A 14,123-nucleotide genomic window follows, 5' to 3' on the forward strand; every position below is an offset into this window, starting at 1 on the left:
ATAACTTAAAAAAAACTCAAATGATGGTTAAGTACATGACTTTACGCGGCCTAACCCTCAATTTATACAATGTAGACAATTGCTCGTTACCAAATTTTCTTAGATTGAAAGATTAACTTAGATTTCACTGTCCTGGTGTTTGGAAGTCCCCACAAAAAGTTCATGATGATGAATGATACAGTACCTTGTCTAGGTCCAAAGTGTGAAAGCGGTTGTCTTTCTGGCATCGAAGGACGCCGGTCTATACCATCTTCTTCACTCAACAACAGAGCATCGAGATCCTCCTCTACTTCCATTGTTCCCTCAAATAGTTCATTGTAATCCTAAAAAAAAATCACACAATTGAAACAGTGTTTTAGTAAAAGAAGTCATCCCGACGTCAGATTAAGAAATCGGTACTCTAATTATTGAGAATAGAAACGTTTCTAAAATACACAATCGATATAAAAAATTAAAAAAGAAACGTATTTACCTTAGCCTCTTGTATTGTGGACGGATGGTGCGCAGACTCCTTGTCCGCAACTAGTAAAGTCCAGAGTGGTAACGGCGGCACTGACGTTAGTTCCGCGTAATCCAGCTGGACGTCTTCGGTTATCTATTTGTTACCATTCGATAAATAAATAAATCATTTTGTAGGGTATAATCATAATAAACATATTAAGTATGTATAATCATTAATAATCATATTTTATTTGCGAATCATATTTGTAAGTTATTTTCAACTCGTGACCTATTTAGTCTTTCGACTAATCTTAAAGTCACCAGGACCTTAGAACAAGATGCATAGACATCACATACATTCCAAAGTGCCAAGATAGACAAGTGTTCGCTAAGAAAAAGAAAGTGTAGAATAAAGGATGCGGTAAGTGATTTTGCTGCTTATTTATTTAACATTCCGCTAATTTTACTCTACAGTCAGAAATGACCGTGTCCATATTTTTTAGGCATCAGATCTCAACTAGCTCGTGTAGAATTGCTGTAAAAAATTTGCATAAGTGAGAAAATTTACAATTCATGCCGATCGCATACATAATAGTCACCCGTCGCAAGAAGCTATATTGGAATATGATCCACTTTTCTTTTTAACTTTTTCATGTATTTTGATTCTTTAGTCTGCCCTCTGCCTCGTTGATTTGGCGGTTAGCTCATGCAGATTCATAATAAGAGGTACGAGTTTCGAATATTTAGTTTTTTTTTAAACAAATTCTCAGTAGTAGTCTAGAGTAAGGAGTTCGTGATGTTACCCCTGTGTCTAAGAATGCATGAGCCGGTCGGTCTCAGTTATTAGCAATAACAACTGAAACACTAGTTTCTTTCTTTTATCTTAAACCCTACATATGATGATTAAGCGAAATCCCCTCTTACAAGTACATAGATCCCCTTTAGTGAGCTACAAAAATTAACCTTAAAGTACAAGACATCGTGTTGCGTTGGGTGATAGCAAGTATACGATCGGCTCAGCTTGCAAGGGGCGTCCATTGATTACGTGAAGTGTTCAGGGGAGGTCAAAAAGTCAAAACCCTGTCATATAATGAATGGATGACCAAGTACATGACAGAAAGCAAGGCGTACCTGTGCGACGCCGTCAAGCGGCGATGCGGCGCCCGCGGCGAAAGACACGGACAGCGTGCGTGACCGCGACCAGCCGCGCTGCAACACATGTGCACGTCACACCTCACCACGCCACACCACGACACGCCACGTCACACATGCAACGCGCGCAGGCCATACTCAAGCGACGCTCGTGACCACAACTATGACGCTTACGACCATTCTCGACTTCCGTGTTACGAAGTGTTACCCTTGAAGTACTTTGGCGTGTATGACGGATGATGAATAAGCAATGTAGATTTAAACGCGTCTCAGTTTTGAGTATTGCATTTACGAACTTTGAAGTGCTTTGGCGTGTTTGACGGATGAACAATAAGCGATTTAGATTTTAATCTCAGTTTTGACTATTGCATTTGTCGAAATGACCACTACCGCAATAAATATGAGACACAGTACTGTGCCGTTGTGTTAACGTTGTACTGTGAAATTACATTAATAATGTATATTTTCAGTAACTTTAAATCAACTTTTTTCTGCATAAGAAGCAATGCCAGTATGAGACTTCCCACACGATGTCACAAGGATTCTGTAAGCTCCTTTCAAATCGACTGCAGTTGTTTCTACACCTGCCGCTTTAGGATCGTTACACTGGTTATCGTTGAAGTATTCTGGCATGAATAAGCGATATAGTTTTGAATACATCTCAGTAGTAAGTACTTCTCTGTAGTATTGAGATTGGAATTTATGTATGAAAATTATGTACATACCACAACATAAAGTTATAGACAATTTTCGTAATAATGAAATGGCATTGACAATATAAAGGTTTTGAATGAATGTTGCTGCAAATAAGCAATGCCAGTATAACATCTAACACACGCGGTGAAATTGAAAACACCCTTACTGGTTGTACGGTAAAAACGTTGCAACCCGCTTTTACACACAACTTCAATAATTGCAAAAATGTACGGTGTAATTTGTTAGTCTATATAATTCGCTATAGTTATTCAATTAATAGCTACCACAAAGACAAATATTATTCAAATAAACCTAATACCGTGTTTAATTAGTTCTATGTACCACTCGCTTTCATTAATGTATCGTTAATAGTATATAATACACGGCCAAGAAATTCTCTTACAGTAGTGCAGTGTCATTATAAATTCTCCTTCTATTTTCTACGATCCTTTACTAATTACTGTGAATTACTGTGTAGACATTTAATTAATAACATTAAGTTTCTATCTATACTAAATTTTTAAATAATTCTCGTGTGATAACAACCTAAAATGTCAAGAGATATACGGCGATCGAAGATTATACTTGATCATTCAGTTTGATTAAAAATGTTAGTGCATTGCTGTGGCGTGCAATCCATATAAGTATAAATGCTCTGTCTACCCGGAAAGTTTCATTATCGGTATTGATGAAGGATTTAATAACGTTTTCATACCTATACTAACGCCAAACTTGATGTGGAATGTTTATCAACAGACAAATTAAAAATGAGGGTATAAATCGCTACACATTTTACACATAATAATAATTTTAATTAACTAGTTCCTAAATTAATTACAATTAATAAACTTAGAACAATTAGATATAGCTCATATCTTTTGAACCGAATATCGTTTTATAAAGAAAACAATACATAATTTAAAATAAATTAGGTATGACATGTGTTTTCTATCTTCATTTTTAATTTGTTTGTTTATAAACATTCCACATCGAGTTGGGCAGATGTATAGTGAACATATGTTGAGATGTATAGTGAACATCATGAGCACACCACTGTTAAATTAATAAATCGATAACAACGTATATCTCCTTACAAATTTTAATAGAAACACTGTTCTATATAATTAAAAGCTAAACTACACTGACATAAAAAAGTGAAAAGAGTTGAGAGCTGTGGTTTTACAATACATAAAATGCATTTAAAAGCAACATATCAAACATGATCTGCCTGCACAGTATTGAGAATTTCATACCTGTCTTGAGACGCTGTCTTCGTCGCCCTGCGAGGTTCGTGTCGCATAACTCCCACCGATACATCTGACATAAATAAACACTTTTATTCTCACTTATACCTTCATTATACCGTAGATATTCTATTTTATGAAGGTTTTGGCTTGGTTGTAGTTGTGAGATGACTAAAAAAGTGCATTTGTATACATAAATTGAAAGAGAATCAACAAAACGGAACCATTTTTAAACCATTGGTGGTGACTACACGTTTGTGTTTGTGTTTGTGTAACATCGAAACATATTTACCAAGAAATAGTTCAAATATAAAAATTATGTTTCTGTTTTGCTGACGTTCTTACAATTTCACACACAAACATGCTTGTCTTTTGTGTTTATATAACATATGGTTATTATAACCAAAGAAAATCCTTCGCTCTAAAATAGATTATCTATCAATTTCAGTATTTATAGCATCGTTTTATTCAGGTTTACCTGACTAAATGAGCAAGAATCGCCTTAACCCATCGGATTTTCCCACTATTCAGTAGCTCCATCAATTGCTTAGGATGGTACTGAGGTAGCACTGGGCATGCCATCTGTGATGCCTCGAAAAGACCAAAATCTGGCATATAGTCTAAAAGTGGCTGTAACAAAACAAAAGTATGAATGAAAATAACAGCCGTCTCTACAGACATACTTAAATCTTCACTCATTCGTGTGTGAAAAAATATATAAGATCGAAGATATCAAATTTAAAAAGAAGAATCCACAATACGTTAAATTTTAAATAAATTAAACATTCATCAATTTTTGAAGCCTTTGAACTAATCCACAGTTGATTATGTGAAAGGCTTGATTGCAGAGGTTTGGGTATAAACTTGCACCTCTTCCAAGTTAGCCTACTACCACCTTAAAGTATTTTTCAGAAAGCATCATACGTGAAACGAACTGTAGATTGCTTTGTGCACTTTACATAGTGTGACCACAGTCAAGCACTATAATATTTATTGTTGTTGGTAAAACACTTTTGTAGTAAAATCCTGTTGGGAAAGATGTGTGAACATACTTGAGGTTGGTCCGGTTGCGTTTTGTTCCGTCGCCTGGCGTCGCGCTCCAATAGCTGCAGGTTGATCGAAGACACGCGCTGTAAGTGTGGTGCGGACACGCGCAAGTCTGAATCACGGAGCGCGCGAGATTCGCCGCTATCTTCTTGCTCCTGAGAATGACAAAAAAGTTAGTATAGACCTTTTATTTTCGGAAAACGATTTGGATTAGGTCGTAAAGAGAACAACAAAGTGCGTTTTTGTGTGAAACTGAAGGAGAGTTAGCAAAATAAACAAACATGTTTTAAATTATCATCCCTCTGTAAGTAGAAACCCAGGGTTTACAAACGAATATTTCTTTCTTTTCTTTGCCTCACGCATTCTTTCTGTCTAAATAATTTACCATCGCCTTTCTGCTGCGCGGAGTGCGTCACTCACTGCATGACGCACTGACAAAGGCGTTTCGCTTACAATTTACTATTACATCCTACTGTCTGAGGTATAATAACTTTAATTTACTTAACTTTAACTTTCACTTTCCTCGATTTTTAGTTGATATTGCTGTTGGATTGTGTTTATATCTATGCTTGTTCTTATGTGTTCTTTATAAATCAAAATAAAAGTTAATAGAAAAGTCTTTCTTCATTTTTCCACAAGTTAGAAGGTTACTTTTTAGTGAAACTAGTGAAATAATTTCACAATGTGTGAAGAGCGAATTGTTATAAATAGTTTAATGCCAACAAATATTAAAAGAAAAACTCACTTGCGTAGCAGCTTGACCGGACGTTATCTGTGGAGTCTCCGGTTTCCACTGCGAGTAGACATGCATCTCCGAGTCCATCCCCACCACCAGTATCCCATCCCGGACCCACGATATCTGCATCGGCAGCGGCGGCAGACCATCGGCTGTCTTCAACTGGATACGACGGAGCTGCATCCATCGAATCTCTTCGACGAATAGCGGCGCAGCGAGGGATGACGCCTTGCGGAGTATTGGCCGGTTGTTGTTTATCGATTCTTTCATTGCCTGTGAGTGGAGACAGGTGATATATACATAATCATTATCATTATCAACTTATGGACGTCTACAACTGGACATATGTCTTTTGGATTCAAACAATACTGTCTTGCCACCGACTGCATCCAGATGGATGATTGATATCAACCATACTGCTCTTCCCAGTGTAGGGTCGCCATCCTAGCACCTTGAGATGTAAACATTCATAACATTTAGGAACATTTAGGTGATAGCTCAGTCGATTATAACCTTTGCCTATGATTCCGGAGGGTGTGGGTTCGAACCGGTCCGGAACATGCAACTCCCAACTTTTCACTTGTGTGCATTTTTAAAATTAAATATCGCGTGTCTCAAATGGTGAAGGAAAAACATCGTGAGGAACCTGCACACCAGAGAATTTTCTTAATTCTGTGTGTGTGAAGTCTGCCAATCTGGATTAGATCAGAGCGGTGGACTATTGGCCTAACCCCTCTCATTCTGAGAGGAGATTCGAGCTCAGTAGTGATCCGAATATGGGTTGATTACTACTAGTAATAGATGTCTGAGAAAGAAAACATACAGTTCTTAGATGTATAAAATCACTGCCCATCCCGAGGACCTATTAGAACCTGTATTGTCTAAGGAAGTTTCCATTTTGTACGTGCCTATCCTAGTAAGAAAAAAACTTTCGGCACGTCATTGCTACTAGGAGACTTCACGATTTACCGGTGTCGCCTGCCCCGTTGCGATCGTTACAGCTTCGTCGGATAACATAGTTTGCAAGACCTATCATTTAGAAGAGTTCAATACTTTTGCGTACTTTACCTTCAAATTAGCTTGAGCCAAATCACTGGAAACGGGGGTGAACAATAGCACCCTAGATCCGACAGCGACAGTAAGGATGTGCGATCCATCCTCCTTGGACACCCAGTCCAGTTGCACGAGGTGTTTCTGTGTGAGCGGGCAAGTGTTCCCGTTCTCCATGATGCTTTTGCGCAACGACTGTAGAGTACTGAACGACGGGACTGCTAGGAGACCTGCCGACTTGCCGGTGTCGCCCTCGCCGTTGCGATTGTTACGGCTTTCGTCGGACGACAATGTTTGCAAGACCTAGGATTTAAAAAAAAATATAGGTCATCATTCTATTATTTTTTCTACACACATAGTGTGTACGCGCTTAACACTGTGAAAAATTGTAAGTGAGGACGCGCTCGCGTTCGCACTCCAAGCACTAGGCGCAAACCCTTTGAAGTGGAAAAAAATACAGACACCGATCGCGGAACGGCGTGTGTAGAGCGTGCCTAATAACTTATAACAAATTACAGACTTTCTTTCTTTTATAGGAAAAGGGTTTGAAATTTAATCCAGATGTTCCAATGGGTTGGTAGGCTTAGGCAATAATGTTTGATCCCTTTTACCAGCAACAAAAGTCACATCGCAATACCAATAAGACCACCACCAACCTCCCAATTTTGGGCATTTGCTGAACAATTGTTTGAAGAAAGAAAATCTCAAAATTTCACAGACCTAAGAAATAAACCTATTTTGGCATATTCATACTACATACTGTATTAACTTAACTTGAGCTATGACCGTGTCATCATCGAATTGTAAGTGCAGTCTTCATTTCTAAATTAACTTTAATTGAAGGATTCCTTTATATGTATAACATGTTTAAGCAAATCTTATCTTTGAGTTAGACTCAAATAATGGTAAGGATAAATAGTGAATGGCGTGTTTACCAACCTGCGTCAGCCTTTGTTTCTTCTGCATAAACGACGTGTCGTGCAAGTACGACAAATCGATCTGCGTATCAGCGCACACGCCGACACGGGGCAGACTGACGTTCCTCAACGGTATGGTGTCCTCTAGCAGCCACTCGGCGCCGCCGGTGCTCTCGCACTCGTATACGCAAACGCTGAGGTTCACGAACCGGGCGTCGGGGTTGGAGTTGTTGGCAGTGAGACCGGCCTTGGGGCGGGTGAACGATCTGCCGCATTTGTACGCGCACGCTATACGGCCGGAGTACGCTGCGCTTATGTGGAGGGGTTGACCTTGAAAAATTATATCAAACCTTTATTTATTTCAAATAGTTTTCTATATAAGATATTTTAAAAAGTCAACCCTGTCAATGGCCGGTAGGTACCACCAATTCGGAGAGTGGAGACAAGAAATTCAGTCATGAAGTCTAATAGTCTTTAGATGTGCACGAAGATTTATGGCTAGGGGTGGGAGAATGATCTGCCGCATTTGTACGCGCACGCTATGCGGCCGGCGTACGCTGCGCTTAAGTGGAGGGGTTGACCTTGAAAAATGAAATCATACCTTTATTTTTTTTTAAGTCAACCCTATCAGTGACCAACATCACCAAAAACAGAATGGAGACAATAAATTCAGTCATGAGGTCCAAAAGTCCTAAGATGTGCACGAAGATTATTTCAGTGGCTATAAATATACTACAAAAATGATTTGAATTAACAATTCATAGCTACACCAGGCTACACATAATCAGTACCTACGCTTATCAGTGGACCAATGGAGCAGAATAGAATTCCGTTTATAATGTTATAGTACAAAAACGCGCTATCCTCAAATAATTAATTCCAGTTTTATGATAAATTTGCATTAATTTCAGAGGAATTACTCTATTCTAGTAAAAGAGAGTAAATGATTAATCATTTAAATTCAAATACCTGGAATGTCTATAGTAGATTCTTGATCTTTGTTCATCATTTCCCACTCTTTCCACGTATAATCAAATTCATCATTGTCTTTTTTAGTTACGTTACACTTCCAAAACCTGAAAACATTAGTTGAAGCACTGTAATGGTTATAGAAAAAAAAACAGACTATTATATAATTTGCGAGTTAAAAAAGTGGCAATGGACAGGGCACATAGTTTAAAGAGTTGATGGACGTTGGGGTCACAAGGTCATCGAATGGCAAACTCGTACACAAAAGTATTGGCCGACCCCTACTAGGTAGACTACGACATCAACAAGGATGTTTGTTTTTTTTTTATTTTTTTTTTTTATTCTTTACAAGTTAGCCCTTGACTACAATCTCACCTGATGGTAATTGATGATGCAGTCTAAGATGGAAGCGGGCTAACTTGTTAGGAGGAGGATGAAAATCCACACTCCTTTCGGTTTCTACACGACATCGTACCGGAACGCTAAATCGCTTGGCGGTACGTCTTTGTCGGTGGTAACTAGCCACGGCCGAAGCCTCCCACCAGCCAAACCGTAGGAAGCCGCTGGACGCTGGGAGCTACCAGACCCTGGTGTTTGGAAGTCTATGCAAGCAGTGGCGTAAATAGGGCGGTGCCACCGGTACCCAGGCACAGGTCGTAGACTCTCGGAGGCGCAAGAATAGACAGAATTAAGTATCAGAATGGGCAACGCATTTGCAGTAGTGAACTTGCGTTTGAGTCTCAGTGAGTGAGACACAGTGGGTGGTATGATAGGCAAAGGGCCTACTTAAATAGGGCGCAGTTATAGAAGCTCGCACAGGGCGCGGAAAAAGCTATTTACGGCACTGTATGCAAGAGCCCTATGCCATCAATGGATGTCCATTGGCTGATAATGGTGATGATGATGATTATGATGATGATAAAATACCTTAAAGTACTATCGGAGCAGGCAGTTGCTAGGATGTACGGCGCTAAGCAGGCGGGGTATATTGAGGCGGAACTCAAGTGGCCCGCTGCCGGCGTCGCATGGATTACATCCACACCATCGGGCAGTGATAAAGGACATTCACACACCTGGAAGAAAACAAGATCAGACATGATTAAAAGAAGGTCTTGCCTTGTGGGAGGTCATATTTTGTTATATGGGGTCATCCATAAATCAATTACAAGACATTTTTTCGAACCCTAATACTTCAGAATAATTTCTGTTGTCAATAATAGTCGTTATCTCTTACTCGATCTAGTAAATTGAGACAGGAAGCTAAAGTGAGGCTTCTGTTTCCTGAAACTTATGATCTTTGCAAGAGTTAATATGCATCTTCTAGACAAACGCGCTCTAACTTACGAGTAGATCTCGTTACTGCTTTCCACCAGGCACGATTGTAGTCTAACTCAAGCCTATTTCGAATTAAAAAAAAAACACTTTTCAGTGTCTCCTTTGTTTAGTACAAAGTCTAAATAGATTTAGATCATAAGGTCATAGTTTCCAATCCTGTGACGGGCTACAAATTACCAAGCTTCTTTTTCGTCAAAGAAAATTTCAGTAAAAAAAAACTTCACCCTGTTTTCAAGTTTATAGCTACGAGTACACGTACACTGAGGTCCCATTAAGGAGCCTACGGCACTTACACAATCAAAAAAAAAACATTGGCCGTCTATTTCGTTTATCATTAACACCTAATAGTAAACGTTAAAGAAGTCAAATAGCCCTAAGCCCGCAAACCCGCTTTGGAGCAGAGTAGTGCATCTAATAGTCTGAGATCCGTTTTAAAAACGACCTTCACCCATCTTTTTAATTAATAAAAAGTGTTTTAAACAAACGTTTTGAACTCGGATCTTCTACTATACGCCCTCCCCTTCCTGATAAGTATAATGAAGACTACCTTTTTAGTAGTAATGGAAAGATGCGAATGTGTGGGCGCCGCGGCGGGTCGGTCCGCATCCACCGATATGGAGTTCTTTCGAGACTCGCCTTCGTCTTCTTGCACTAACGCGCTGTCCGGCACGTACATCATACTGTTTGTTAGGTCATCTGAAATATTCCAACAAAAGTAAAAATGCATTTTTACAAAGTTTCTGACTGAACAATTTATAAATGTAGACTATCATGAATTCCCATTTTGATATAATAAAGTAAAGTTTGTGAGATTATAACATCTGGATCTACTGAACCGAATTTGTATATTCTTTTACCAATATAAAGTCCCGTTACTTGTGAGCCCTGTGAAGTGTCATATGGTATATTTTATCTCCGTTTTTCCACGGAAACGGAATCGATGCGGGTGAAAACATCTGGCTAAAAACAATTGTCGAAGCATAAATAAAAGGTGATGTTGTAGTGTTTGATGATTATTCTGATTATGGAATTATCAATTCATATTTTTAGGCGATAATTGAATCTAAAATGAAAATAAATGTTCGATGCCAAGCATATAATAGAACTCCTATCATAATACATTTTTTTTTTCTATTATGATAGGATGTTGTACAAAAAAATATTAGTGTGTTTGAAGGCAGTGCAATGCGTTCCATGCTGCCATCCAGAATTTTAAAAAAATACACTTATTTAGTGTTTTCTAGTAAAGACTAAACCTCATTGCATTTGAGCTTATTCTTATTTAAATATTTGGAGAATTGATTACCTGATGGATCAGCCTGTGAAGAAACAGTCAATCTCCACATATGGACAGTAGAGCCTCCGTCAGTTCTCTCCAACACCACGATGTAGAATGGTTCGTTGAAGACTGCTGTCTTCCGCAAGTCGACTATAGCCTCCAGCCCCGCTTCGGTTATTGTGTTAACGTCCGAACCTTCTACGCCGGAGTCAGAGCTTTCTGTGTCGCTGGATGTACGTTCACCTGTTTATTACATTCACAAGTTAATTTAATTCCTAAAATATGTTTATCTACTCTTACATATTAAAAGATCATACATGAAATAAGCAAACAATGTATTTGTTTCTTATAAGACTAAAATCAACTTGATACCCATATTGACCAGCTTCAATATGGGTATCAAGTCAAGTGTGAATAGACAATTTCTAGGCAAGCGCGTTCAACCACAGGCTGCATCATCGCTTACCATCAGGTGTGATTGCAGCTAAGCGTTTGCTATACATAATGAAAAAAAAGTTTCCTAACCAATAATAATTAATCAATTGTTCCTGCAGACTTACCATGCGCGTCACGATATATCTCGTGAAAACAAAGTGACATATTGTGGACCAGCACGGAACCAGAAGTATTACTCTCTCTCTTTCATTGCGTTGAGGCGAAAGGTCTGGGACTGGGACAATTTCACCGCTATTGATCGACATTTGTATTTTTCTCTTCGTCTATAGTCGAGTCGGACGATAGCTCGTATCGTGATGCTACACATAAAGCTCACCAGTAATTAGCTGCTCCTGGAACACGTGCAGGAGCTGCGTGTTGTGCCAGTCGTGCGTCGCGTCCGCTATCGCGTGCAGCTGTATGATCGCTCCGGGTCGCGCCGTCGACTGCTGGGACACGATCTTTATGCGCTGGTGGAGAGGTATGCCGCCTTCTTCTACAGTCGAATCAGACGATAGTGACATAGTGTCGTGGTGCTACATATAAAAGAAATATATTACATACAATTTATTTATATAACAATAAAAAAATCTAAATATTTTTACCAAGGAGGTAAAATGATATTAAAGCTTACCATAACATCTTTATGTCGACGTTCTGAAGTAGCAATTTCAGCTAACAAAGTTCGCGCGTCGATGACCGCTTGGAACAATCTTAAGCTTTCTCCGTCGCTGGCCACGAAACAGGCTGATGGTGAATTTGATAAGTTTCCCAAGGTTGTACTGCAGATAAAATAGGTAATTATCATTAACGAAACTGCTAAAAGATTACCTGGAGTAATTTTTTCAAGGTCATAGTTTTTTTTATATTATTTAGCTTATGAATAAAGGTATCAGAAGAATGTACATAATTGTCATGGTACATAAAAAGTATATACGTATTTAAGACTTGCCGAAATACATGCAAGCCTACGAATTGCAAGCGCCCCATGATGAGCTCGGAGCACAGTATGTAACGTGCAGTGCATTCAAACTCACCTAGGCAGTAGAGTGGGCAACCAAGCGACGTTACTGAAGGCCGAGAGGTGGGGCGAGTTGACTCGCGCGAGCTCGGAAACGCCGCCTGACTTGCCGAGCGGGCCCACGCACTCAACGCGCCACATAATTAGCTCCGAGCAGAGGCCGCCTGCGGCCGCGTCCTCGTCCACATTCGTTACCTCCCTTTCGTGATCTGTTATAGATTAATTTCTTATTACTATTATCAACCTAATTTTTCATGAACCACTACTGGTAGACTCTTCCCTCCTATAAGAGGGTACTTGAAGATTCGATATGTAGATCCAATGCGGTTTGACGGGCATAGCTTGTAAGACCATCAATATCGAAAGACAATGACCGCGTCTGACGGCCTAACTTGCTCTCTGAGGCTTGTATATGTAATACCTTATATAAATACCTATAATACCTTAAATAAGTATAATCAACTCCTGGCTTCTACTAAGAATTTCTTGGAAGAAAACTCAAATTGCCTGACGGATAAGCCCGCTCGCTCTGTATTTCGTTCGAATAGGACGGAAGAGAATAATATTTTCATCCTAGGCCTGCAGTTCTAAAAATTGTTAATAATATTCGTAAGGATCGTAAAAATACTAACCTGATATATTGTGATGGCTTGTCGTTAGCAATAATGGTAATACTGGATGGCATGTGATGTCGTTAACTCTAAACCTATGACCCGATGCTCTAGAAGCGTGACCTATTGATAACACCTGAAAAAAGAATAGTTTATTAGATTCAGAGTAATTATCGTTAGTTCAGCTATTGGCCATTTTTAATAATAATCATTAAATTATTCTTTTTTTAACAAAAATTTTACAAGGGTCCGCTATTTAACACTTATCGACGAACTTTTCGCCTTTAACACGTCTTATTCGAATTTTAGCTTAATGTTTATAGGATACCAAAATTAAAATGTCACTAACACCGAAGTTGCCATGGCAACGAACGATGTAATAGCGTTGCAACTTTACAGAATGCAGTGGCTTCTTTCATACCTGTGAAAATTTGGATTTGTCGTCGAACGTTAACTGCCACAAGTTAAGGGTTCCGTTAGTGTGGTTAGTGACCATGGATATAACTGGCGCGGACTCCAACACGTCGCCGTCCTGGTTCTCCCCGAGATCTTCGGTTACGACACTGGTTTTCCTCTTCATTTCATTGTTGTTTTCTTCTCGTGCACCTGCAGATATAAATTAAATGTACTTTAGGAAAGACAGAACTATTAAAACTTATTTCAGGCGTGATTACAGTAGAATGAGAGCTTATTTTATGTTTCTTGTAAAGAGTAAGTATTATATTCAGTAGATTAGATTAAGTAAATCATCCAGACCTTACAAAAAACCCTTACTGTTTCAATAAAGCACATCCATTAGGCCCAAGATGCATCAACGACAAATCTAACGACGTGAATAGCAAATATTGAGAACTATTAGCGTCGAAATTGCTCTCGAGTGAGCGATATTTTCCTAGGCCTAAATGTTTGCATTTTGATTAAATTCAAATTTATTGATCGTGTTATAGGAGTTATAGTTCTTTCGGAAGTTAACAGTATTTTAATCAAGGGTTAATTTAATTCTGACAAATATTTTAATCTGTGCTTTAGTTACTTTCATAAGTTTTTTATAGTATAGCATACCATTTTCTTGTTGCGCATTTTGTTCATCGTTTTGTGTCCAATCTGTCTCCTCCTTCTCTTCCTGTACACTCGCTAGTGGCGTGGTCACTGTTTCACCCTGTTGAGGTTGGCCTGAAGAAATATAGTTC

General features: G+C 38.9%; 1 protein-coding gene across 3 annotated transcripts in view; it reads right to left on the reverse strand.

Moving 5' to 3' along the window:
- LOC112046776 (dmX-like protein 2) overlaps positions 1 to 14,123 on the reverse strand; it is an 83,391-nt gene that overhangs the window by 40,898 nt on the left and 28,370 nt on the right. For 2 of the 3 annotated variants that reach the window (XM_052886513.1, XM_052886511.1), the window contains exons 13-31: positions 13,996 to 14,106; positions 13,355 to 13,539; positions 12,955 to 13,069; positions 12,339 to 12,531; positions 11,936 to 12,083; positions 11,639 to 11,837; positions 10,894 to 11,109; positions 10,135 to 10,283; positions 9,180 to 9,325; positions 8,253 to 8,359; positions 7,306 to 7,613; positions 6,385 to 6,669; positions 5,326 to 5,589; positions 4,586 to 4,735; positions 4,012 to 4,163; positions 3,543 to 3,606; positions 1,573 to 1,650; positions 473 to 595; positions 185 to 323 (exon numbers count right to left, since the gene is read on the reverse strand). In XM_052886513.1, the coding sequence (XP_052742473.1) occupies positions 185 to 323; positions 473 to 595; positions 1,573 to 1,650; positions 3,543 to 3,606; positions 4,012 to 4,163; positions 4,586 to 4,735; positions 5,326 to 5,589; positions 6,385 to 6,669; positions 7,306 to 7,613; positions 8,253 to 8,359; positions 9,180 to 9,325; positions 10,135 to 10,283; positions 10,894 to 11,109; positions 11,639 to 11,837; positions 11,936 to 12,083; positions 12,339 to 12,531; positions 12,955 to 13,069; positions 13,355 to 13,539; positions 13,996 to 14,106 (3,132 nt within the window). The remainder of the gene's footprint in view (positions 1 to 184; positions 324 to 472; positions 596 to 1,572; positions 1,651 to 3,542; positions 3,607 to 4,011; positions 4,164 to 4,585; positions 4,736 to 5,325; positions 5,590 to 6,384; positions 6,670 to 7,305; positions 7,614 to 8,252; positions 8,360 to 9,179; positions 9,326 to 10,134; positions 10,284 to 10,893; positions 11,110 to 11,638; positions 11,838 to 11,935; positions 12,084 to 12,338; positions 12,532 to 12,954; positions 13,070 to 13,354; positions 13,540 to 13,995; positions 14,107 to 14,123) is intronic. The other variant, XM_052886512.1, reaches the window with a different exon arrangement.

This window comes from Bicyclus anynana, chromosome 17, assembly GCF_947172395.1.
Source record: "Bicyclus anynana chromosome 17, ilBicAnyn1.1, whole genome shotgun sequence".
NCBI lineage: Eukaryota > Metazoa > Arthropoda > Insecta > Lepidoptera > Nymphalidae > Bicyclus > Bicyclus anynana.